General features: G+C 37.8%; 1 protein-coding gene and 1 non-coding gene across 3 annotated transcripts in view; both read right to left on the reverse strand.

Annotated features, from left to right (window-relative positions):
- Positions 1-1,716: 1,716 nt before the first annotated feature.
- Positions 1,717-27,897, reverse strand: part of STAM (signal transducing adaptor molecule) — a 63,342-nt gene continuing 37,161 nt past the window's right edge. Inside the window, exons 7-14 of one of the 2 annotated variants that reach the window (XM_027559836.1) lie at positions 26,043-26,235; positions 23,532-23,626; positions 19,666-19,754; positions 17,408-17,495; positions 16,911-16,965; positions 16,262-16,415; positions 14,214-14,383; positions 1,717-10,663 (exon numbers count right to left, since the gene is read on the reverse strand). In XM_027559836.1, coding sequence (XP_027415637.1) covers positions 10,438-10,663; positions 14,214-14,383; positions 16,262-16,415; positions 16,911-16,965; positions 17,408-17,495; positions 19,666-19,754; positions 23,532-23,626; positions 26,043-26,235 — 1,070 coding nt within the window. In that variant the 3' untranslated portion in view covers positions 1,717-10,437. The remainder of the gene's footprint in view (positions 10,664-14,213; positions 14,384-16,261; positions 16,416-16,910; positions 16,966-17,407; positions 17,496-19,665; positions 19,755-23,531; positions 23,627-26,042; positions 26,236-27,897) is intronic. The other variant, XM_027559837.1, reaches the window with a different exon arrangement.
- Positions 25,593-25,678, reverse strand: LOC113903794. The gene has a single exon (XR_003514327.1). It is a non-coding gene; the product is annotated as a small nucleolar RNA SNORD62 (small nucleolar RNA).

The raw sequence follows: 27,897 nt of genomic DNA on the forward strand, positions 1-27,897 counted from the left end.
ACCTGGAACCAACTACTTAACCTGAAAATGTGTATTTTTACATTCTAATGAGGTAGTCTCACCAACAAATGTTTACTGTAGAGTTCTTCTGTGGGACATAAACACACACACACACACACACACACACACACACACACACACTACAAAATTCTGCCTTTATGTGAAGATTCTGGAGAGAAGGGGCTGCCTCATTCTCCCCTGTAGCTTCTGGAGTTCCTATACGTTAGAAAACGAATCATCATTTTAATGACAAGCTGATGAATAAGAGCACAAACTTTACTTAGCTTTGAGCCCCAGCCTTGCCCCCATCTGGCTGGACAACCTTGAGTAAATTACCAAACTCTGTGCCTTGGTTTCCTTTCTTCATCAGCCCACTTTAAATGAGAGATTTGAAAAGCACTTAAGAGTGGTACCCATTCTACAGTAAGAACAATGCAAGTGCTTGTTTAATAAATAAAATTAAAGTGATGCCATTTTTTCACATCACTGCAGGAACAGCAGCTTGAACAGAACTTAAGACATAATTCTCTCATTTTATAGATGATAAAGCTGAGGACCAGGAAAAGTTAATGCAATAAGCCAGGGTGGAAAATGTGACTGACGGAGATATCACCCCTAGGAGGCTCACTCACCAACACAGCATGCTTTAGAAAGAAATGCAGCAATTTTGTCCAAGAAACAAAACTCTGATGTCAAAATGAACCTATAAATGACCTGCATTTACATCTCCTGATTTATAAAAGTATTTAAATAAGTATCTACTAAGTGCTATGAAATATAAAAATTTAGAATGCAGTAAACCTGAAAAACCTGGTACATGACTCAAAAGTCAGCCAACTGAAGGTCAAATCGATAGTTAATTTTTAAAAAATCAGTGGAAATAATGGCACGATGGCCTTGCCCATTTAACTCAGAAAATGATGGTTTTAATTTTCCTCTGTTCTCTTTTTTTGGAGGGAGATGGCAGAGTTGTCAGTCATATAACCTCACAGATTGTACTTCAGCAAAACACAATTCTTTGAATCTGAACATGCTCACATGCTCTACTGGGATCCTTTCGACCTTGTAAAGAGGAAAGAACATTTTATATCCTAGATATACCTGATTCTTTTCCAATACTTAAAAACATATTTTTTTTAAGTTAGAAATAAATGGTGACTAGCCACTCACCCTCCATCTCTAAATGACTTTGAGAGTCAGTATGGATATAACTGCTCTTTGGAAAACAAAAACTTGTTGCAGGAGGTGATACAATAAAGGAACAATGTGAGCAAAACGCAAATTTCCAGGAGAAATTTGTCCAGGAGAAACAGTAGGTGAAATGCAGGCTTTGTGGCTTTTGAAATGTGGCTTTGTCCAGGAGAAACAGTAGGTGAAATGCAGAAGATGCACCCAGATAAACTGAGTCGTGCAGGAACACGCAAAACACCTGCAGAAACAGGCAAAACCCACATGCGGGCGTGCCTCACCCCACCACCAGCAAGCACCCTCAGCTCACCCGGGGCTGAGTCACACATACCCAGATCTGGTGTCACAACGGGCTCTCCTACTCTAGCAGTCCCTATGCCCATCTGCATGTTAATTCACAAATAAATCCTTCCCATATCCACTCCCAAAGGCTCACGTCAGGTCTTTGTCAAGGTAAAGCGTCATATTTACCGTAATGTTCATGTCTTCGTAAGCCATTTAACACACGAAACGGTGCTACTATTTATATTAGGTTCCTATTTTTATTCTTAAGTATGTTATTGCAGATGCTTTGCAATGTTGTGCCTCTAATGGGTTTTTCCCATAAACTCTAAGGCTTTTTTTATCGTGTAGTAATGCATGCTGCATAGTGATTTTTAGGACACATAAATGCCCAACAGCAGAATTTCCTGTATTCTGAGCTCCAGGTCATTAAAGTTACAACATTTTAAATCCAATAAACAGGAATTATCTGTGAGAACCACAACCAGTCTTCAGGTTTCTCTTCAGTTGATTTCATTCTGCATACAATTTTACATTTCTCAAACCACAGTTCTTGGAATAACTATCTAGAAAAAAATGAGTTATACACAGCATTTGACTAATAAACATGTGAATTACTAGATATAAAAAAGTTTAGAAATAGGACTTTCAAACGATACTATACATAGTAATTTAGATTATTCTACTCAATTTTAATAATGCTCACCTCTTGGTCAAAAATGAAAAATACTTGAGTTTTTAATCTCAAAATGTGTTTGACAAAACTGTTAAAACATATTACTTAAACTCAGCTCCTTCAGCTATTAATCTATCCTCCTTTGCTTAATTTTTGAGACCAATTTCCCTGACCATTGTGAATTACAACATACATAAAACAAACATTTGGTATAAACTAGACACTTACTCAATTTTAGTGCTCCCACTGAAAGCATAAATAGAATCCTGTTCCAGTAAGTATTCTTTAGCAAGTAAAAATTGGAGAATATTTTTTTTTGGAAGACATTTTTTGGTTTTCAAATAGACAAATCAGCATAGTTAGACACAAATGCTGAATAAGAGTTAAAATAAAAAATAGAACTTTACTCCCTTCATACTGAAAACCTGAAGGAAATGATTCTCTTTCAAGTCCATGAAAGGCATGCAGAGGAGAGATACTCCTGTTCTGTGGAACGAAGTAAAAGCACAACACTTTACCTTACAGCCTAATAAAGTTCCATTCCGGACACCAGAAGTCTTCCTGTTTCAAATGCGTATTTAACTTAACTGGAAGGAAACCCACTGGCCTACCTGCTCCCCCTCCAAATAAATTAAATTTGGCAATCATGTCAATGAAATAAAAGTATCCTGATGTTTTGATATCAAATTATTTCACTAAGACCAATTAGAATGTAAGTAATCTTTTAAAAATAAAAAAGAAACATTACCTATACAAATACAAAATTTATTTTCACTATGACATAAAATAAAGAACTTTGTCTTTTTTGTTTGTTTGCTTGTTTTGGTAAAACCTAACCAGTATTCACTCTTGAAATTACTCTTAAAAAAATCAGCATTAGATAGCAAAAAAGATTCTAAAAAGGAACCGACTATTCCTGCTGGGAATATAACACAACCAGTGATAACAACTGGAAATTCTGTCTTTCCCCTCTATAAAAAGCTTATTTACTTTCTGTAATACTTGACAAAAACCTTTTGAGATTCCATGAAATATCATAAACTAATTTAGGAAAGAATTTTTAATGCCAGCAGGATATCTAATTTCCTGACGTCCAAACAAGAACACTACAAAAAAAAAAATTCGTTTTATTTTTGAAATTGTCCTATATAACTATGTAAAATACTGTACACATGTAACTGACATTGACACATAAGACAAAGTTGGTTAGAAAAAACTAACCTTTAAAAGCTAATGTTTATGTGTATTAATAACTTATAATCACACAATACATTTTTCTAGGTCAAATATTTGTGATGCAAAAAAATAATGACATTGCTGATTTTGTACCTTATTTGGAATATTAGAAAAAGACTCGCTCAGCCTGTCTCAAAGATGGAAGCTCCTAGTTTCCACAGTTCTCCAGCATTTCAGGTGATCTGCTTATTTGGTAAATAAAACAGAAAAAGTATACATTGGTTTTGTCACCATTCTCACCTCGGTGAGTCCAAGGGTACTATTCTGCTTACAAGAACATCAAAAGCAATAAAATTTCATAATAGTCTTAGTCTGTTGTTGCCTCTCCTTTAGCTTGAAACAAGATACAAAAACAGTATATGCTTCAGAGCCATAATTATTTAATTTTTCCTCCAAATCGGCACCAGTGAAAGTACTATCAAGTGAAGGTGCTTCTACTCAAAGCGCAGATATTCCTCATGGGGTCACACAAACATCAACAAAAGGCTCAGGAGTCGACTAACGCAGGGGTCCCAACCTCCAGGATCTAATGCTTGATGATCTGAGGCGCAGCTGATGTAATGATAGAGTGCACAATAAATGTGAAGCGCTTGAATCATCCTGAAACCATCCCCCTGACCCTGGTCTGTGGAAAAACAGTCTTCCACGCAACCGGTCCCTAGTGCCAAAAAGGCTGGGGACCGCTGGACTAACGGATATCAGGTATCCCAGATTACACACAGGGACTGTTACGACCATATGCTGGGAACATGTTCCCAAGTTTCTGTTCCTTGTCTGCCTCTGAGCTGTGAGGTAACAGCAGTGGCACAGATGAGCTGTCAAGGCTGAATGGCGAGAAGGCTGAGGCTCTGAAGCACAGAATTTCTGCAGGCTTCAAAGGATCATGTAACAGTTATACTAAAGTGACAATTTATAAATAAGTAGAAGGCTGGAGAGATTCATCGAACTGCTAAGAATCACATATCTAGCAAGATAATTCTTTTGACAAAAGACATATCTGGGTTAAAATCTGAATTCCTAAGGGTCATGAACTAAAATGTCCACATCATAGTAGAATAGAACCCCAATAAACTCGTGAAACATAATTTAGTTCTTATTCTTTTCTTCAACCAGAAGTATCACCACATACTTTACAAAAAAACCCATGTGGTCAAAATGGATACAATTTACAGTGCAAATACTAAAACCATTTGTTTTATCCTGTGCCATCTACCATGTATAGAAATGGGCTTGCTATAATGAAGCTTCTTTGGTAAATATTTAGTGAATTTACCTGTATTCTTCACTACAACTTCTTTAGTCATGTTTCACAACTCCTTTAGGGTTACCATATTTTAAAACTACAGAATATCAAACATATTAAATTGAAACATTTTTTTTCCCCTCTGAGGGAAAAGGAACAAAATTCAAAACCAGTACACAAGTATTTTAATCATACCATATGGACGTTTCATATTTGGCATCTTAAAATACCTTCCAGATAGTATCACACACAATTAATCAAAAACATTCTTAATTGTTTACATACTAGATCTCTTTTTGAAGTAGTAAGATATGTAATTATCCTGCACTTAAGAAATTTCATATAGCCTGACACAGAAACAATGGATTACAAATACTGGTTTGTTTTTTTTTTTAAAGCCATTAACGAACTGAAATAATATGAGGGTTTAAACCAGCTACTTAACAACCTGATAGTGTATATTATTGTAACTTGCATGTGTTTCTAACTTTACTCTGGGTATAAATTTTACTCAGCCTGATTCCAATTTGGCAACCAATCTCAAGTAAAAACTAGATTTTTTAAAAAGGAAGTACTTCCCTTCCCTTAAAGTGATTTCAGTATCTTAATAGAAGATATGATAAAAGGTAATGAGTCTTTTAAAACAAACATGCCAAAATGTACACACCCTAAAACAAAGTTCTATACTTGTTGATGCCATTTCTAAAATACTTAAAAGCCACTGTGAGTGAATCAGGTACATACAAGCTTGAGAAAAGCTGATTTGGGTTTGAATGGGGATAGAAGGGAGCCAATTATTTTTAAGGGTTCAGATTTTCTTCATTGACTCTAATTGCAATTTGATAAGAAGGACACAAAACTACTAAGCATTAGTGGACTGAGCACACAGCCTCTATTTATACAGAATAACCACATCTGAAGGCTCAAAATGTTCACTTATATATACACTTTTCTGATATGAGGTTGAAAAATTTAGATTCACCACCTTTAACCATAAATCACATAATTCTGACTAACTTTTGAAGGGTTAAGAAAAAAGGACTATAATGAGAACAGAGCATCAAGTAATAAATAATAATTAACATAAAAAAAAGAGCGATAAATCCAGAATGTGGGACACACTAAACGACAAACAGGTTTGATCTTTAAAAAGGCAAAAAAAAAGATTAATCTAGACTCATAGAGAATAAAGGGACATTAAAAATGTGATCTATTTCCTGGAATTTAAAAAAACTGTACCTATAAAACAGGGATTATTAGGGATGTTTGATAACAATTATATTACAAAATTGCTGTTAATTTTCTTAGATGTGATAAAGGTTTAGGTTATGAAGGAAGAGGTATTTATCTTTAACAAAATACATGATGAAATGCTTAGGTATATAGTTTAGTGCAAAGTCTAACTTTGTCTATTCACACAATATAGTATATGTGGATATGCACACAGAGACACACCTATATGCAAGCATGAATACACATACACACACATATATATATAAACATAAAGAGATAAAGCCAATGTAACAAAATGTTAATGATTCATGAATCAGGTGAAGAGTACTCAGCTTTTCAATATATTACTTCAATCTTTTTATAACTCTGAAAATTCTCAACATAGAGAGCGGCTGGGAAAAGCAGCACTTGTAGTATCAGATGCTGACTTCAAATGGCCAACCTAGTATCACAGTACTTTCACTCTGTCTAATCGTAACCTCTAAATCAGTGGTCTCCAAATCAGGCAGATACATTCTAGGGTACCGACTAATGAACCAGAGATAAGCGAAGAAATATCAGAATTTCTATTCATAATTTTTCCTCTTATCCTTGTAAGATTTCTTGGGTTTCATAATGTACTACACGTATTACTACTGTAGAACTTGTACCATTTGTAAATACACATATTTTGAGGCCATAAACTCAAAAATATTTGTTACTGATGGCATAAGATAAAAAAATCTGAATATACTCTTTTCTAAAATACACATAACTTTCTTTAGTCTATGAACACCAAAAGATATTAGAACCAGTTCCTTTCATGTTTATCCAGGAGCTTACTGACACTTAATATGTAATCCTTATCAGAAACCCTGACTCGAAAAGAAACAGGAAACGGAGAATAATGGCAATGGCAAGTATTAACATAAAGCTAGGAGTAGGAAAATCAGCAAAGAACAGTATGAATACAAGTTATCACCAATAAAGAGTTAGGCTTTGTTCAATAAGGAAATCTGTATGGAAACAATATTTCTGAAGCTAGAAAAATCAGGGGGTAAAAATAATCTCAAAGGAAGACCATATAAAAAAAAAGTGCATAAAATTCAAGGCAGTTTTGATTAGAAACAGGGGCTGTAATCATAAATAGCATAGAAAATAATCTAGGGACTTCCCTGGTGGTCCAGTGGTTAAGACTTCAACTTCCAAAGCACAGGGTGCAGGTTCGATCCCTGGTCAAGGAGCTAAGATTCCACATGCCTCATGCTCATAAAAAACAAAATATAAAATAGAAACAATATTGTAACAAACTCATTAAAGACTTTAAAAATGGTTCACGTAAAAAAAAAATCTTTAAAAAAAGAAAGAAAATAATCTAGGTATTGACAAGAACACTTAATCATGATTCTAAAATAAAAAGATAACTGAACATAAGGTCTTTGAGAAATAGTTAAGTTTTTTCTTTATGTTTATTCTAAAGGGTACAAAGATTCATTGACAATGAAAAACTTTTTAAATTAGAAAATGCTATGATTTTGTTATTAAATAAATAATGATACAACAGGACTCTATAATTGCTAACTGGTAAGATGAGAAAAAGAAAACAGTGATTTTAATGTCTTAAATGAAAATTTGACCAATTATACCAATGGACCTCAATTTAGAAAATAACTGTATAGTTTTTGCAGTTGCAGAGTTTATCATATAGGACACTAATTTATCTTTTATAAACTTGAAGCCTGGGACTAAAGATAAGTTTCACGCTGAATTATACATGTGTCATTTATGAAAACTATGAGAAAAGAATGCTAGGGGTCTACTAAGCATTTTAATTACAAAAATTAAGAGGTATAGAGACAAACTTTCAGAAGAAAATCTGGCACAGAAAAAGGTTCCTCATGAGTAGGAGAGACAGTAACAGCAAAGCAGGACCACAGAGTTAGGGGAAATGAGGGGAAGGATGCACCATGTGTTATTACCAGTAGGTGGGTTTAGGACACTGATGTATTAGCCATCTGACTGACCACGAGGTTTGTTGGCTACTCTTGCTAGACAGTAACTGGGCAGAATTTTTCCATTCAGATGTCACTGGCTTATGGATACACAAACTTTATAAAACTTTATAAAAGTAAAAAAAATTTTTTGCTTTTACTTTATAAAAGTAAAAAAAATTTTACCAAGAAGTAAAATTTGCTTCCCAGAAATTCATTTTATAGCTAATTTATTTTATAAATAATTCAATTCCCTTTAAAAGGGGACAGCTACCTGTTAAAGAAAAATTTTACGAAAGTGCAGCACATACTCTGGTTGCAGAACAAAATCACTGTGCTTCTAATTGGTCCTTTTCTATTTCTAGCCTTGCCGTGTCACCTGAAAGATGGAAAATCCAGTGCTTCCTTTTCAGGGGAATTTTTTCCATCTGGTATTTTCACACCTAGTAAGTGAAAGCTTTTTAGTTGCTGAGTGATGTACAGCTCTTTTGTGACCCCATGGACCATAACCCACCAGGATCCTCTATCCATGGGATTTCCCAGGCAAGAAAACTGGAGTGAGTTGCCATTTCCTTCTCCAGGGAATCCTCTCAACTCAGGGATCAAGCCAGCATCTCCTGCTCTGCAGGCAGATTCTTTACCGCTGAGCCACTGGGAAAGCCTAGTAAAAGAAAACTGCAAGCTTATAATATAGTATTAGTTTTAAGTATTTTTAAGTATTCATCATTTAAATCTTTATAAAAGCCTAGTAATATGACTAGGCAAAGAAACTTACACATGCCTTGTAATAAGGGTAGCCTTTGTTCATTTCACCATTCTTTGACTTTTACAAAGCAAACACATACTAGAGAATATGTCATTGATTTTACAGCACAAAGCTATCAAAATAAAATGGGACAATGATACATTTTGCCATTGGTATTGGGGAATTTATCAAAAGAGAAAAATACAGTATGAATTGAGACAAAGTGTATCACTTAAAATATTCAAATGGCTATGAAAAATATTACAATCTTTTGACAATGTTTAGCAAAAACCAACATATTAAAAATTTTAATGTAAAGTTTAATTTAGAATTTTAAAATTACTGTTTGAGGGCAATGTACTCTAAACTCAGGAAGGCACAAATTAGATATAAGATGGTGATTTAAATTTGAACCTACCTTGAACCTACCTCAGAAAATACAAATTAAATCTTCATTTATGGTGTGAAACCTGTTAATAAATCAATTCATTTACTATGGTACTCAATTCTTCAGTTGTTTCAATAATAGTGTTAAATAACACCACAACTAGGGAAATTATAAATATTTAAGGAGATTAAAATATCAGTAGAAAACATATTTCATATGGATTAAAAGAAAAAGCATTCACTCAAAACTACTTCAGAATAAGAAGCCAAAATAATTCCATTCGGGAACTTTAAAAGAGAGGAGAGAGAGAAAACAGCCTATAAATCCAGTTTCAAAGACAAGAATAAATATACAAACTGTTAAGCAAAGCCAGGAACCTCGATGACTTTGAAACATCTACTTACACTTATTTTAATGAAGAATTAAAGGATACAATATGTTAAAGATAAGACTAGCAGTGGAATAAGACAGATGAATTGAGTTTCACCATCGCCTAAATAATTACAAGAGACTGAAATTGTAGTGTAATTCATATTCTCTTTCCAGTTTAAAAACTTCTATCCTTTGCCTCTATCTTTGGTGTCACTGCCACCAATAAACACAGTATACAGCTTAGAAACCTAATTACTATCTTCGACTAGGAAAAAGTAAATTGACATTATCTCTTTAAAAGTTAAGATATAAAAGAATGCAGTCCAACTTGACTTTTGTCTCATGGTCCCACAGTATTCTGATATATCATGCCAAAATGTCAAAGTGTAAAAGGGAACATCATCATTTGCTAGAAGTGCACCAAAAATTTAGCTACTGTACGCTGGTGTGATGACAGCTAGTAGTATGCAGAGGCTACAGAATGACATAACATATGTGCATTCAGCTCCCAATTACTCCCAGGAAGGTTCAGCTGAATGGGAAACTGAAACGGGGACAACATAACACCTTCATGTACATATGCTACAGTTTTGTTCTCTTGCAGTTTAAAAGGATAGTGTAATTATCTTCAATTTACACAAAACATTATGAAACATGGTAGCTGTTCATGATTAAAATAAAATAGCAATGTCAATTAATTTAACAGTGTTAAATATATTCACATGATCACCACTCGTGATTCAAAATGGCCAGTAGTGAAGTTACACAGCAACCTATGTACACAACGTTTGCCACAACAGTGTTGGTAAGATTGACTCTGCAGGCCAGGTGATTTTACGAGACAGATAATCTTGCATTGACCCTTTCATATTATGAAAGGAATTATATGTTGTAAGTAGTTTCATTCCTCACAGGGGAGGGGAGGGGAGACTCTCTAAAAAGTCAGTGCAAATTGAAGAGGGATCTCCCTTCTTGAACATTGGAACGTGTTGACCAAGATACGATTCCTATAAGCTGAGGGTAAACCAATCTTAAGATATTAAAGAATCTCGTAACATTGCCATTGGCGATCGGCGGGTATTTGCCACAAAGGGGACTCCAGTCCTATAGCAGAGCCTTCTGGGAGTACGGCTGCTGCGGCTGAGGTGGCTGCTGGCTGCCCCCAGGCTGGGGCAGTGTGGACGGTAATGTATAGTTCGGCACCTGGGACAGGCTGGTCCCTGTGTTCTGGTAGATGGTGACGTCGGGAGCAGCTGTGGCAGCAGGGGGAGGACTGTACACTGAAGCCTGGCTGGGATACGTACTTCCCGGGACGGAGCTGACCATTGTGCTGTGGAGGGGAAAGAACACTCAGTTAGGTCAACACTGACTTACACAGCCATTCAGAGATCAATAGCAAAGCTGTTCACTAAACAGTTACTCATTCAAGCGATCCATTCCATTAAGTATTTATTAAATAGCTAGAATGTGCCAGACACTGCTATTTGAGGCACCGGGATATCATAAAGGAAGAAAGGGGAAAGTCCCCACCATCATGGAACTTATATTCTAATAGGAGGAAAAAAGATGAGAAAAAAAGTGTGTAGTATGTCAAGAGGTGGTGACAAGAGGTGATATGAAGAAATACAGGGACTTCCCTGGTGGTTCAGAGGTTGAGACTTTAGCCTTCCAATGCAGGGGGTGAGTTTGATCCCTGGCCAGGGAGTTAAGATCCCACATGCCAAAAAAACCAAAACACAAAGCAGAAGCAACATTGTAACAAGGTCAATGAAGACTTTAAAAATGGTCTAAATCAAAAAAAGAGAGAAAGAAACAAAGCATCCCAGGAGGACCACTAGCTCCTCAGACAAGAGATTCCTGTGGATCCAGATGGTGGGGGAGGGCACTCAGATACAGCAACACTGAAGGAGAGACCCGAAAAGAGCGGGAGGTGGTGACACCGACAATCTAGGAAAAAGGGCACTTCAGGCAAAGAGGACAGCAAGCCTGTGCGAAAAGGCCAGTCGCGTTCAAGAGACAGCAAGGAGGCCTTGATGGCTGAGCAGAGTAGGCAAGGGCAGAGTGGCATGAAGTGAGACAGCAGAAACAGAGGAGAGGAGCCTGCGTACACAGGCCCTGTAGACTGTGGTCAGGATCCTGGCCTGTGGCTGCGGGGGATGGAAAAACACTGGTTGGCTGTGGACAGAAGAGCAATCGGGACTTTGCTGGTTCAGTGGTTAAGAATCCGTCTGCCAAAGTAAGGGACTTGGGTTCGATCCCTGGTGGCGAACTAAGATTCCACATGCCGAGGGGGAACTAAGACTGCACACCATAACCAGAGAGCCCATGCGCTGCAACTGCTGAGCCTGCGCACCACGAGAGAGGCCCACATGCCACAACCAGAGACGTCCACGTGCTGCAACTAGGCAGAGAAGCCCCTACGTGCCGCAGTGAAGACCCACCAGTCAAAAAAGGACAATGTGACGCGACGTGGTTTTAACAGGCTCACCCTAGGGTGATGGAAGTCCAGAAGAGTGACAACCAGAGAATTGAAAATCTATGTAAAAGAATAAGAAACTGTCTGCTAGATATGGACCGAGGGACACTAAAATACCTGCCCACCAAAAACACAGGAAAAAAATTCCTCTTGACTGTGATTTACAATTAGAAAGTTTGAGTCAAACATGTCATATACCTCTATGGTGTATACTTCCACCTCCATTTTCACTACTTCCAATTTTGTTAGCGTATGTTTGTTTTGCCATCAGTTTTCTCATTCAAACACACACAGATGCACATGTACCTACACACAACTGTTCCTAATATTATCTTTTTAAAAATTGCCTCAAGGTCTTTGTGAAGACTTTTCCAGGAACTGGAATATATAACTCACTGGCCTAACACAGCCCTTGAAACTCCCATCAAAACATTTATTTATCAAGTATCTACTGAGCTCCCACCAGGTGTAAAACTCTGTGCTACACAGTGTGGCTCTGAAGGTGACAGATCCCACTCCAGCTCTCAGGATACAACAGCCTAGATGGGGATACAGACAAGACGACAGTGCGCTGGGGGCCTGGGACAGCAACAGAGGAGCACCAGTGCTGGCGAGGGGGAGAGCGAGACAGCCTTGGACAACGATGGAGCTAAGAACTAGAGAATGAGCAGAACAGCCACATGAAGAGGACTCAATATTTTGATATTAATGCTCTGCCAAAAGCACCTCTTGAAATGCACCTGTGTTTCTGGAGAGGTGATATTTACAGCTAGCCAATAGCCAGGCTGGGGGATACAGCACAGGCCATGGGTCCAGGACAGGGGTTCATGTCTAGGTGGCAGGAGAGGACAGAACAGTCCCAAGCCAACAGCGACACGGCACTCTGACTCTGCAGCACGTACTATCAGAGCAGCTCATTTACAAGGATAATACCTCAAGGCTCTGGACTAAGAGATCCAAGTAGCCTTCAGTGACAAGAGCAACTAGAGCCGCAAGTGACAGGGTCACCGAGGACCAGCTGGGACAGAGCAGTACCTCTGGACAAGGCTCAAGTTTCTAAGACCTTCCTACTTCATTCCCGTACACTGGCTCACTTCTCAACAATTTTCCACCTCTACTCACTTTGATCTAATTTTAAAGTAACATGTTACTCTCCTAAAAGCTGCTCCCTACTGATTTCCATGTAAGGGTATTTGGTTTTAACAGACTGAGAATTAAAAAAAATAAAAATGTCCTTGGACAGACAGAAAGGGTTCCACCTAACTTTTCCGCTAAACTCTGTAACCCTGTAGGTGGTACCGTCTTCTGGCTGCTGTCATCTGATGCCTGTAACAGGCTTCCCCACTACCCTCCTTCTTAAGGTACTTTTAGAATACAAGATGTGACCACAAAATCATGTTTGGCAATCCCTCAGCATCCCTAGAGTGGGGCTCCTGAGCTTGAACAGTACAACAGTGAAGGAAGGACAGGAGCTCTGAGATGACTCCAACATGGATGGAGGTTCCTAGAAATTGTGCCTGTGTTACCGAGAAACTTCTGTTGTGAACTCTTAAGTCTACCTGTCTGAGTCAAAGGAATGACTTTCCGTTAAAGTAGAAAAAGCATTCATAAATTATGAATAATATAATGCATACATATAATCATTTACATGATGGGGCATTATATGTAAATGACCAAAACAATGAGCCTGACATTTCATCATCAGCTACCTGCCCCATGAACCATGGGGGTGTCAGCTTCTTATTACTGTCTCCTTCCACGTGGTTTATTATGCTGTGATATATATATACTAACTTCCTACCAGGGTAAAAAGAAGGAAATATTTGCTTCTAAGATACAGTTCAGAACTATAAATTGTAAAGGAATAATCAAAGAACATTTAGCTTTTTATGTGAAATTTGTATAAAATGTTAAATTACAGTTATCAAAATAAACTTAAGTTTCATTAAAGTCCTTAGCTAGTATCACAGATGGGAAGGAATATCAAAAATACCTAGCTACAATGTTATGTGGCAGCCTGGATAGGAGGGGAGTCTGAGGGAGAACCGATTCATTATAGGTCTGGCTGAGTCCCTCTGCTGTCCACCTGAGATTATCACAACACTGTTAACTGGCTATACCCCAATACAAAATAAAAAGTTAAAAAAAAAGAAAAATGAGGTAAAATCACAATCCAGCAGTTCAAGGATCAGTAGGACAGAGGACTGGCATGCTGGCTGGCACTGCCACGCTGCAGGGGGTCCCAGAGAACCCACTTGCCACCACAGACAGGGCTGATCTTCTGCTATCAGTGATGACACCCATCCTGCATTTTTTAAATCCATTTTTCATGATTACAGACGATCGACGGCACTTGAGGGTTTCAACAGTGCTACCCACAAACAACAGTCAATAATCAAATTACCTGGGGTAGGAAGCCTGGGCTTGCTGAGTAGGAAGGGCTGGGTTTGCAGATGGTGGCACTGCTCCTTGGCTGAGGGAAGACAGCTGCTCTGGGGGTAGGCTGTAGCTCTGCAGGTGGCTCATCTGGGCGCTCCCTGCGACCAGGTAAGCACCACTCTGAGGAGGGTACACCTAGAACAGTTTCACATAAAACATGTTAGGGTCCCTCTGATTTTAACAGGCATGCTTTCAATTACAAACAGAACAATCATATCTCCGAAATCCTTTAAGTTACTTCTGCTGTCAGGCATTTGAAAAAATTACTTTTCAGTGACGTGGGCTTCTGATGATTTTTGTTCTTAGGTAAACAATAGCAAAACTCATGTTCCCCTCCATACAGAAGCAGTAAAGAAACTTAGCTTGAAATCTGATACTGATATAATCTCTCTTTCCATGTTGATACTGTATCTCCCTAAAAGGAATCCCTGACTCAATGGACATGAGTTTCAGCAAACTCCAGGAAATAGTGAAGGACAGGGGAGGCTGGCATGCTGCAGTCCATGGGGTCACAAAGAGTCACATGACTTAGTGACTGAACAACAAAGGGATCCCCCAAAATGCTTAAGAAAGTGTATTTGAATTCACTGTTTTACAGCAACAGTTCACACATACCTATTAGAGATATACTAAATATTTCCTAATTACAGTTTATTGAACACAGAGCAAGCTAAGCTACCCTTCAAAGCCTGCAGGGTCAGCAGACTTTGTCAAGGGCCCAGACAGTACATGTGTCAGACTTTGTGGACCACATGGTCTCTACTGGCACTACTGAGCTCTGCTTATAGAGAAAGCAGTCAGAAACGATGTAAAACCGAAGAGAATGGCTGTATTTCAGTAAAAGTTAAAAAAAAAAAAACCAAAACAGGTGTAAGGGCTGCATTTTTGCCCTTGGGCCATTGTTTGTGAATCTCTGCATCTAAAAACTGTATTTGTTTTAAGCCAGAGAGATTAAGGTCTCAAGTGCCTCCCAAATCTTAACATGCATAATATTCTAATTTTCTGTAGTATTCATTAGATCCTTCCATTTCACATGTTTGAAAACTGTTCAGGGAGTGCGACTCTCACTAGCTGTTACTGTAAGACGGTAATACCACCATCAGGACACAAAACCACCACCATCTGAGTGCCTGTGTTAAAGCCACAAGAGACCGTACTACACACAGAATCCAAAAGGTCTTCATTGTAAACACAGCTAGTCCAGTCCTCACAAATGCAATTGTTTGTACTTTGCAAAACCAACAGGAAGGGGTTCTGTTTGTCTGTTGGCTCGTGCTGGTATCATGACTCATGGGTACGTGCTGTCCAGCCCCACATTTCTCAGGTCTGGCTGCTCTTCTTCAGGGTTCTGGCCCCTCCCTGCAGAAGTGCACCTCACCAAAAAACAAAAAAAACTCACCTGCACAAAGTTTATGGTACTCTGTGTGGATAAAATATGGTGTCTGGCGAACTGCTCCCTACACCTTGCACTTGGTGAGTTTGTGGGAAATGGGCTCTGGAAACTGCTGGTGTGACGAGTTTTAGGGGCCTGTGCTGCATCACACATGTTCCCATGTAATGGAACAGAAAAAAATTCAGATCAAGGCAGCTCACTGTAAAACTGAAAATGGGAGATACTCACAAGGACTTAGTAATATTAAGAAACTGTACTCAGACAAAAACTGTCCTTCTTAACCAGAAAATTAGATGTGAAGCTTTAAAAATACATAGATGTTTGGATCTCACACCTGGATTCAATATGCCTGGGGTACAGCCAATGCGTCTGTATTTTTTTTTAACTTGATGGTGACTGATGTGCACTTCTGCATAAATATAATTTTTTTGAACAAGAACTATCAGTATAGTTAGCATACTATACATTGTATTTGTCAATTAAAAAATCTTCTAAACTTTCTTTTTACTCTGAACATTACTTTTGGGAAGTTCCACATTTTATAAAAACATAGCTATTTCAAATAATCTCAAATATATTTGAAAATTTTAAATGAGATGCTTGAGCTTTTAAAAGCTTACCTGAGAACCAGAAACTCCAGATGACTGAATATAATACTGCTGATTCTGTAATTTTGCATACATGGAATACATGGGGTCTTCATTCATTAACTTGGTATACAAGGACAGGGCTTCCATCACTTTCACATTCAGTTCTGAGAGTTCTGAATGTTTTCTGAAATATTATACAAGAATGTAAAACATCACTGCTATTTAAATATTCTAAGTAATAAGATGCATCTCTTATAGTTTAACTCCAAGGCAACCAAAAAAAGATTTAGGTGTTGTATGGGTAAGATTTAGGTGTTGTGTGGGAAGGACTTGAGCTTATTGCACTTGACTTTACCTCAAAGTATCTAGGTTTCCCTCATTAGTAACACATGGGTCATGTGTGGGGCTTGATGATGCCACTAACAGCAAATATGATTACAACAGTTAACCCTTATTAAAAAAAAGGACTAACATCAGAAAGTCACACAAATTCTCACTTTAAAAAGGGGGCGGCAGGGACAGATGGGTCTAATTTTGATTCTCACATCTAATGGAAAACAAGTGAAAACTGGCATATCTGTAAAAACAAAATAAAAAGGCATCTCCATTCCAAGATGCAGCTTAGAGAGCTCTGTAGAGAAGAGGCCATGCAGCACAGGCAGCACACACACGGTCTTACCTATCAATATCCTCCAGCTTCTCATCAATGAGAGGCCCCATCTGGTGACACATTGCTAAGATGATGAGATGGAAGAAATGTAAGACAATGCAGCAAAAGACAGCAACTCTCTAAAAGATGTCATTTGGAATAATAAAAATTCTATCAATTAACCTCAGGCCCACAAAACCCAAGACTGGTTTTCCTGAATAGTTATAAAATCAATACTTTTGACTGATTGCATTGCTGTCAGAAAACTTTAGTACCAATCTTCATTTTACAACATTTTAAAATGTTGAATAAAATATTTACTTTGGGTAGAAAAGTATAAAAATTTGAATTCTACCAAAGGTTTAAACTGCATGTAAACATGAGACTGGTCACAGAACAGCAAGAAATGTTAACAGTTTTTATATCGTCTTCAATTCTATTTAATAATAAAAGCACTCTGTAAGAGAACATTAGATATAACCCTTAATTATTTTTTACTTGCAAGGTAAATGGAAAACAAGGTTTACCTTCAAGATGAAGTAACTCTGGAAGATCTGGTTGATCATCACTGGGATCTGTACTTTGCAACATCTGTAGCAACTGGTCCATTTTATCCTACAGGAATTAAACAGTTAATATAAAAAGCAACAAATCACGCTGCCACAATGACTTCTCACTTTGTTAATTAGATAATGGATGAACTTATAATTTACAGATATGAAAACTTCAATTTTGCTTTAATGTATTTACTATCCATGTATTTTCTTTACTACCATGTGAAGTCAGAGTCTTGAAACCTATTTCTTCTTGTTTTTGAAACTGATAACAGAAACTCTCTTAAATAAGAAGAAATACAGCAATATTTAAAGTTACAACATGTGATTTCATTAACCTCTTATGTCATGCTAGTGGATTTCCGTCTCACTTTGTTTTGGAGCATCGGTAGCCTGGCCACGGTGACAGGTGTACCCTATCAAGCTGGCATCATTACTTATGACTAACAACTTGGTTACTACTTCTCCACTGGGGAGAATACAGCAGCTGTTTTATAAGGCACAGTTCAGCTCTATTCCAGCTGTTCCTCTTCTAAGTCACACCAGAAGGATTTATTCTACATTCTCTTTCCACCAATGTTTCAGTTTGTCACCAAAAAAAAGGAGGATGATTTGTGGTTTCTCTATTCTCCTGTGTGAAAGGCTGGAAGGCATCTCAAAGCAGTGACTCAGATCTATTTCAGAATCTTTTGTTTTAGACCAACAGAAATAAAGAAGCCATCATGACATAAACACATGTAAGCATTATATTAGCAGAGATGTATCTATATGTAAGTTTAAAAAATCAAAATATAGATCTCCTGTACCAAACAATATTACTATAATAATTGCAAACTTTTCTCCATTCATGGTTTTGACAAGGTTATACTACTAAGCATAGCTACTTAGGTAAATTATTTAAAGACTATCAATTCAAAGCAAAGTTGTTACATAAACCAAAACAAAACTTTACAGTCTGCACAGAAGGAGAGTAGTTTGAGAGATAAATTAATCACTGAGTGAAAACGACACAAGTATATTAAAAAAAACTCTCTTGAAGTCAAAGAATTTCATATTCTGAAATAGATACTACTTTTCAATGTAAAAGAGTCCTAATTTCATTTTAAGTAGTCTAAAAGAGAAGGCACATGTCAGCAAAGTGTCTGAAGTCAAAAAAAGAGAGGGGTAAAATGAGAGTCAGCTAACATGTGGGTAACTTCTGTCCTCTTGGTTTACAGAATTCTATACCCTATTTGAAACTATCTATTAGAGAAATGAGGTTTCTAGATAGACCCTACATGCATTTTCTTTATTAATATTTATTTATTTGACTCTGCCAGATTAGTTACAGCACATGAGATCTTTGATCTTGTTGTGGCATGTGGGATCCAATTCCTGGACCAGGGATCAAACCTGGGCCCCCAGTGTTGGGAGAGTGGAGTCTTAGCCACTGGACCACCAGGGAAGTCCCCACACATTTTCTGATGTCGTGCTATAGCCAAAGCTGACTTTCCCTGCCCCTATACAGGCTCTGGCTCTCAGCACAGCCTTCAAAAGAGTGCTCTTCGAACTTTAGTCCTCTGGCTCCCTCCAAACAAGGCTAAAAATCTACAAATCCCTTCACATATTTTAAACAGGAATTCTCATTTTTCATCATTAGTTTAAAATGTTACAAAGGATATAACTGTCAAAAAATTAACTATTGAGATTTAAAAATAAAGTCAAGGACGTCAGTAGCAGTCCAGTGCTTAGGACTCCACATTTCCAATGTAGGGGGCTTGGATTTGACAGCTGGCTGGCAAACTAAGATCTCACATGCTGTGCAGTGCAGCCAAAAAGTAAAAAGTAAAGTAAATAAATAATAAAAATAAAAGTCACACATTCTTTTGAAATTATTCCAAAAAGTCTCATTACAATAGTGTTTGTAACAGCAAAAAGAAAAAAAAAAAAGAAAACCCACAGAGAAATGAAAACAACCGAACTGTCCAACAAGAGAATGAAGTCATGATAAACCCACACTATGGAAGATTAAGCAGGAAGTTAAAATGAGAAGGGACAACTATACCTACGACATGGCAAGAAAGGGACTAGAGAGGAAATTTCCAGGAGAATTTTGACTTGGTCTGTATTATTTGAATTTTTGTAACAACAATATACATGCATTAATCAAGGACTGAATTTTTTAGAGAAGAGAAGAAAACCACTTCAACTTCAATATCAAGTAAGGTGCTCTCGGGCAGAAAGTCACTTACCTCATCAATGTAGGCTGGTTCTGGCTCTGGTTCTATCGTTTCTACCTGAACTTCATCACTAAATTGTACCGTCTTCTTCTCTGTTTTAACTGAAAAACATGTAACAATTATCTTTTCCATATCATAAAATTACAATTTTATCTTAAAGTACTTTAAGTTGCAGGAAAGAATCTAGGTGTTTCCTATATTCTTTTCAATCTGACAGACTCAATTTAAGGGATACACCACTAGCAGATTAAGGCAGTAATGACAGAACAATACATTATGAAACTGCGTAAAGACTTCTTAATTTTCTCTTCTAAAGATTATATGTTTTCTATAACAGATACTTCACTAAAAATAAGAGCTACATCTCTGGAACAAAGATTAATCACCTATTACAAATGAGAGTTCAGTAAACTGCTGAATGAAAAGCAAAGTTTTACAATGGTATAAATGAACTCTGCTATTTAAAATTAATCCTCTTTTCAAATTACCAGTTCTTTCAAAGAAAAATCTCCGCTTTTCCACAGGCCATACTCTTTCAATATAGTGAATTTGGGAAGTGAGCTGTATATTCCCTGCACACCACTCAGACTTTTTTTTTTCACTAAGGGAATGACATTTAGGCCAGTGGAGAACTTTACAAATGGCCTTGGCAGGGATCTGAGTTTTTCCACTAAATCAGTCTGTATTTTTTTTAGTTACATTATTCTTTGCAATGAAAGGGTGGTTACTAAGGGATCTGCAAACTAGAAGTACATATTTCTCTTGCTCAACAAAGCAATGTTTAAAAAGTATTCAATATATCACTAACTAGCAAGTATAAGGTTATCATTTCCACAGCAACTGACTTTCTCCAAAGTAATACTGAGAGGCACATACAGCCTTAAAGGAATGAACTTTCTTTTGGGATCTTTTTATCCATGTATCAATATAGTTGCCTTCCCCTGTGGCTCAGTGGTAAAGAGTCCACCTGCCAATGCAGGAGACACAGGTTTGATCCCTGCGTCGGGAAGATTCCCTGGAGAAGATGGCGACCCACCCCAGTATTCTTGCCTGGAAAATCCCATGGACAGAGGAGTCTGGAGGGCTACAGTCCATGGAGATGCAAAGAGTCAGACAAGACTAAGCATCTAAATAACAACAAATCAATGTAGTCAAGCAGTATTCATAAAAATTAAGACTCAAGGTGGAAAGAGGGGGAGTGGAAAGGTGCAGAATTAAGAAAGGAAAATAATATTTATTAAACCACTAAATGTGCTTAATGGAATACTGCATTTCCCCCAATGAGTCTCCAATATAATCCTCTAAGATATACCCACCCTGTGAATGAGGTCAACAGTGGCTTAGAAGGATTAAAAGCAAATCAATGGCAAGGCCTGGACCTGAATGCCCATCATTCTAGCTGCACTAGCCCACACTACTGGAATCCAGCCTGTGACTTTACTCTGAGAACAGTAAGTCATATCACTTATATATCCTATATTGGACTTCCCTGGTGGCTCAGACGGTAAAAGCGTCTGCCTACAATGGGGGAGGACCCAGGTTCAATCCCTGGGTCAGGAAGATCCCCTGGAGAAGGAAATGGCAACCCACTCCAGAATATAAATGGAAAAGAGTTTAATCTCCAATAAAGGAATATATTCATCCCACAGAAGTCACAATAAAGAAAAAGTCTACACACACAAGAAATTTCAGCTTATTTCACTTTCCCATGGGAGAAAAAGAGCCACCCGCTATAGATATTTCCACTTTTTATCCTGAACTATAGACACGTAGAGAGCTGGGACAGCCCTGCAAGGTAGATTTGCCATCCTAACAGCTGGCCGTGCACAAGTCTGCAGTGTTTTTTCTCTTAGGGGCTAATACTATTACTTTGTTTGCGTGCATTATGTTTGTGTATTATGTGTCACATGTGTATAAATATCATACACACACACATATACACGTATATTATAAAGTCCTTTCACAGAATCTTACTGACTCTTCAAAATGTAAACAAGCTAAGTAGCTCAGGCTACTTCTCATTAAGTGAAGTGGACCTCTATTTCCTCATACAGAACAATACTACAAGGATCTTGCTAACACTCCTTTTCCAAACTTGAGAACTATAACTCCATTACATAAGCTCTGATGCTCTCTTTTAGGTGGTCCAGAGTGAAACACATGAAAATAGCTAGAAAATTCATTTTAAGGCTACCTTGCTATGTGACAGGGAAGAAGGTAAGATGGCTACTTTATCCATGTGACATACTGGATCTCATCTGGAATGGACATTCAAGACAATTCTATCCAACAACTAACTCAACATAAACAAACAAAAACAAAACAAAATCAGAGATAAAAACAAAAACAAAAAAAACCTCACAGCAAAATATAGAAAAGTTCACCATTATCAAAATGTGCACATTATGCACTGCCATTTAAACTAGGTTCTACAACTTGTTCTTGAGTTTAACAAAAAAGAACTTCATAAAGGAATGGGTATCGGAATCTGTCTGTATTAAAGTGACATAAAACATCCTGAAAATAACTATGAAACGGCACTGTTTTATCCAGGATCTGTAATGTATGCTATTAAAGCCTTCTCTTGAAAGAAAAGCATTTCTGTATTTTCAAAGAAAAGTGTATCTTTACTAATACATAGACACTTATTTATCATTTATTGTATAAACATTTATACAGTCTGTATTCTGGATACGGAGAAGGCAATGGCACCCCACTCCAGTACTCTTGCCTGGAAAATCCCATGGATGGAGGGACTGGTGGGCTGTAGTCCATGGGGTCGCTAAGAGTCGGACACGACTGAGCGACTTCACTTTCACTTTTCACTTTCATGCACTGGAGAAGGAAATGGCAACCCACTCCAGTGTTCTTGCATAGAGAATCCCAGGGATGGGGGAGCCTCGTGGGCTGCCGTCTATGGGGTCTCACAGAGTCAGACATGACTGAAGTGACTTAGCAGCAGTATTCTGGATAAGACTCAATACCAAGTACTGCTGTAAATAAAACAACTGAGACAAAGATCTTTTCTTAAAATTCTCGTAAACTGAAAAAGACCAAAGCAAATGGTGATTTATAACTCTCTTTGATCTCTTCTATCTGGCGTTACAGAAAGATAAGATGAGCTGAGACATTTTGCCAAGATAACTAACATACAAAAGCCCTTTAAACTCAAAACATTTCAGTCACTAATAGAAACCTTTCTAGATGAGAACATATTTCTGCTTCCTTAAACAGAGGAAGAATATGACTTACTCCTGATGACTCAAACTTATCATTAGGAAGATTCATCACAGTATTTTGTGGAAATACAGTGGCCCACCTACCAACATTTCGATAGGCTACTGGCAGTTGACATCTCCTGCAATGATTATGCCTGCCAGTAATACCACTTTTCCTCCTTGGCCCCACTTTTTAGTCCGTTTCTCCTTGTCAGCAAAGCTTTGGAAGTCAGAAAGTACTGACATGGTTAGGTATGGTTCCTTCTGAATATCTGACATTAAGTGTAGGAAAGCCATTAACTTGCTTAGAGGCTACTGCTGCCAGGTTTGAGGCTGGACACTAGGGAAATGAACTAACCTTAGAACAGGAAGAATCTCCACAAGGTTACACTGCATTTGTTGCACTATTGTCAACTGATGATACCAAAAATACAAGATTAAATTCTACAACATTTAATTTGCATTTCTGCAATGACAAATAAATACACACACACATTTTTTTTTTTCCTAAATAAAAGTCTACAGCCTGATAAACTGACTGGGGAATTGCATTTTTAATAAACACCTTGGAGGCTCTAACATTTGAGAATTCTTGCTCCAGAAAGCTGAATTTTAGAGAATTAAGGATTACTGTCCAGTGACAGACCAGAAAATACTTACTCATTTCAGGCTCAACAGTGAGATCTGCAGTCACAAAATTTGAAGGGAAGAGCCCCATGCCTTGATGGGTTTCCCCTTTCCACCAGTTGGGGTCACTAAGAGGAACAACAAAAAAAAAAGAACACTTTACTATAACAAAGAATTCTTATTTTTATTTATCTTTACCTTTTATGGTGTTTAACTTATATCATTACCAGATGTGAAGCCCACAAGAATCCAACGAAGGAGGAAATGAATGTAGCATTATTACAAATACGAGATGAGGTCTCAGAGAAGACATGAGACTCTAAACACAGTTCTTTTTCATATTTTGGAAGGCTAGTAAATGCTCTGAGGATCTAATATAAGGCTCTGAACTCTCTCCCCCGCAAAAGACAGATCCCCAGACTTAACTGTCAACTTCAGGACTTCTCTGCTGGTCCAGTGGTTAAGAATCTCCCTGCCAATGCAGGGGACACGGTTTCAATCCCTGGTCCGGGAAGATCCCACATGCAGCAGGGCAACTAAATCCACATGCTGCACTAGAGCTCTAGAGCCCACGCTCCACAAGAAAAGCCACCACAATGAAAAGCCCACACCCCGCGCTACAGTAGCCAGACCCTGCTCGCTGCAACTAGAGAAAGCCCATGCGCAGCAACAAAGACCCAGCACAGCCACAAATAAAAAATTAATATTTTTTTAAAAAACTGTCAACTTCAGGTGGTTAATAGGCTCCAGTCTAACAATTTTAACAGGATAGATGGTAGACTCTGAATCCAGACCTCCATTCCTAAATCAGTGTTCTCTGTAGCACACATGAGCATATAGTCCATCCACAAGAGAACACACATGATAGTAACATCACGAGGAGCACAAAATGTTCACAAGGAACACAATCCCCAGTGCATCCCCACACTCACCACTGGATCCCCAGTGCCTAAGATAAGGAAAGCTGCTGCTGCTGCTGCTAAGTCGCTTCAGTCATGTCCGACTCTGTGCGACCCCATAGACGGCAGCCCACCAGGCTCCGTCGTCCCTGGGATTCTCCAGGCAAGAATACTGGAGTGGGTTGCCATTTCTTTCTCCAATGCATGAAAGTAAAAAGTGAAAGTGAAGTCGCTTAGTCGTGTCCGACTCTTAGCGACCCCATAGACTGCAGCCTACCAGGCTCCTCTGTCCATGGATTTTCCAGGCAAGAGTACTGGAGTGGGGTGCCATTGCCTTCTCAAAGCTAGCCAGCACTCAAGAAAGATTTTTTGAATGAATGAATGATTAAGGTTTCGGGCAACTTCCAAATAACCAGCTCAAACTACTTCATTTTCTTTCACTCAAGAAAACATACTAGTACACAAGTGTGATAGATACTACAGGAATAATCTTAGATCTATTTGAATTGACCTTCAAAAACCACTTGCAAAAAATTTTAGCACTTCATTATGAGTAACAATCACCAGCAGTCATTTTCAAGTAAACATAAAACTGTAGTAAAAAAGAGATACACTGTATCATCTCCCTGATGATATAAATTACTTCAATATTATATATTTCTTCTTTTTTTTTTTTTTTCTGGACAAGGGGCATAGTCAGGAGGATGGCACGCACGTCCGAGAGCAAGCCTGAGTTGCACTCCAGGGTCTCTCATTCCAGACGAGGAACCAAGGCCCTCCCCCAGCAGGACAGATTCTTGACAGACCAGCAGGAGAAAAGAACCACAGGCTGGCTGCGGGGGTCAATGGGAGGGAAAGAAAGGTCAGCGAGGCCCAGAGACCTCCTCCTAAGTAGTGACCCAGCGAATCCCCCAGAGAGGAGAGCTGGAGAGCAAGGGTATCTTTGTGTCCCCTTTTGTGGCACAAAAAGGCAGGAGTCCTTTATGCTTTGCCTCCAAAGGGTCTGGAAAACAACCAGGGTCTGGGGCTTAGGGTTCCCAGCATCTTTGGATCCTTCTGAAGCCTGTTATGACAGGACGAGTCAGGGACCACCAGGCCCAAGGGAATGCTCCTAAAGGCTGGAACGAGGTGTGAGAGAGCAGGGAGGTGGGTCAGGAGACCCTCAGGAGCAGGGTCTGGGGGTCACCACGTGTGGTCTCTCGGTCACGTTCCTCTTCATCTCCCTGCTATTGAGTCCACAGTGGAGGGTCAGAAGGATCTATTGGAATCGCATCACTGAGACTATATATTTCTTATAAATTCCATAAATGCATATATGTTTAGTGTATTTTCTAAAATCTTAACTTTTTTTTACTAATTTAACAGTGTATAGTATTAGATAGAACCAAAAATGAACAGAGTAAACTAGGCCTCCAAAACAAATAGAAAGCATTTAAAGTGATAGATGAGAAAAAAAATTAAACTATAAAATACAAATCTCAACAGTATGACACAAACAAAGCAACCGACTGTCTGTCCTACAGAGAAAATACCTGAGTCAATATTTGATTTTATTATGTTTGATAAGGCAGTCAGCAGGAATAAATGAAACACAGAATATATTATGTATCTTCAAGTGAGTATTCAGCTTAGTAGTAACCATCACCTGTCATCAAGAACTGTAATAATTTCTCCAGCTTTAAAAGTCAGTTCATTATCTTCAGCAGCTTCAAAGTCGTATATAGCACGAACTTTCCGGCCTTCATGTTGATGGTTAGTTAAGAGGTTGGATGTGCTTGGATACAAAGTGGAAAGGGTGGTTGACTGCTGCCTTTGTTCCTTCAGGGACAACTCAATGGCTGGAAAATAATGAGTTTAAAAAAAAAAAAAGACCCAAAATGTTAATATACCCAACAATCCTAAGAAGTACAAAAAAGTATCTGAGGGTAAAAAGTATTCTTTCAATAATGTAGTGGGAAGCTAGCACATATCCTGATATAATAATAGTGAACAAAAATAATGACACTGATTGTATTCATTCATTCACAGCTTAAAAAATAAATAAGCTAACAAAACAGCTGAAGAGCATGATGGCTTTTTTTACTGAACAGGTACAATTTAAAATACTCTGGGTAATAAAGTGATATAAACTCAAATCTGTTTTTTAAATTTATCTACAGATATTTTATATTTTCTTTCATCTTCTCAGTTTATTTCTAATAGCTTAAGTTTACCAAATAATAATCAAAATCACTTTGGAAGTCAGAAGTCCCAAGCTGGAGTCCTTCACTGGGGGCTCATTAAACAGAAGTCTCAAAGATAGCATTTGAGAGCCTGTGTTTTATTGTTCCAAAGGTCATTCTCAGGTAAGCAATCTAAGAACTGGAATTTGGAAACAAATGCAGTGAAGTCTCACCTAACACCCCAAATAAATCTTAAATGTGTCTGCTCTATCTCCTCCCCAGTGCAGGCCATCACCACTCAGGCTTTGTAATGTAATCTTAATGAATTGACTACACCATTTTCAATTCAATACATAATCCCTTCTTCCCTGCCACCTCTGTTCCAAATGAATAAAAGATTAGATGAGAAAATAAAACTTTAAAATTAACATAAGAAAAAATAGGAAATCAGGAGCCTGGGAGAGAGGAAAATACCTTAAGACATTAAAAAAATTGTAAAAGAAAAGCAAAAATTTTGACTACATCAAAATTTAAAACTTGTTTAATACAACATGCCATTATCAAAGTTAAACTATAAGCCAAAACCCAAGAGTAGACATCCACAACAGATATAACAAGCAAAGGTTGATATCCAAAATAAAAACTATATATACACCATTACCTAGGAAAAAAATATAGAAAAAGAGACAATTAAAGCAGCTAATAAACACACAAAAAAGGACTGAACCTCACTAGTAATCAAGAAAATAAAAATTAGGTATCATTTCAAACCCATCAGATTCACAAAAATTACTCTGATACCAAATGTCATCATGAGACTACAAATAATAAGTGAATAATAAGAGCTTTCATACACTGCAAATGGGAAAGCCACAACTAGTAGTAAAGTTGAAGATGTACCTACTCCATAAGGCAACAATACCACAAAACGATCTTTCACATGCACACACACACACTGAAGAACATGAAAAAGGGTATTCAATGCTGCAAACACGTTATAGTAAAAGAAATCAGAAAATCCAGATGTCCATCAGTAGGAAGGAAGATAGACTAAAGCAGGTGCTTATTAGAACCTAAAGCAGGTGCCAATACTGGAATATTATACAGCAGTTAAAACAAATGAACTTGACATAAATACCTTATTATGAATAGATCTCAAACATTGCATGAAAAAAACAAGTTGCAGATGGTACCTAGAGTGCAGTATTTATGAAAAAAGAATTTGCTGGAAACAAACAAGTATTTGGTATTATTTATGGATACACAGATATAGTAAAAATATTATAGAAACAAGACTGAACAGACATACACGACAGTAGCTGCCTTGGAAGAGGAGAG

Source organism: Bos indicus x Bos taurus, chromosome 13 (assembly GCF_003369695.1).
Source record: "Bos indicus x Bos taurus breed Angus x Brahman F1 hybrid chromosome 13, Bos_hybrid_MaternalHap_v2.0, whole genome shotgun sequence".
NCBI classification, from domain to species: domain Eukaryota; kingdom Metazoa; phylum Chordata; class Mammalia; order Artiodactyla; family Bovidae; genus Bos; species Bos indicus x Bos taurus.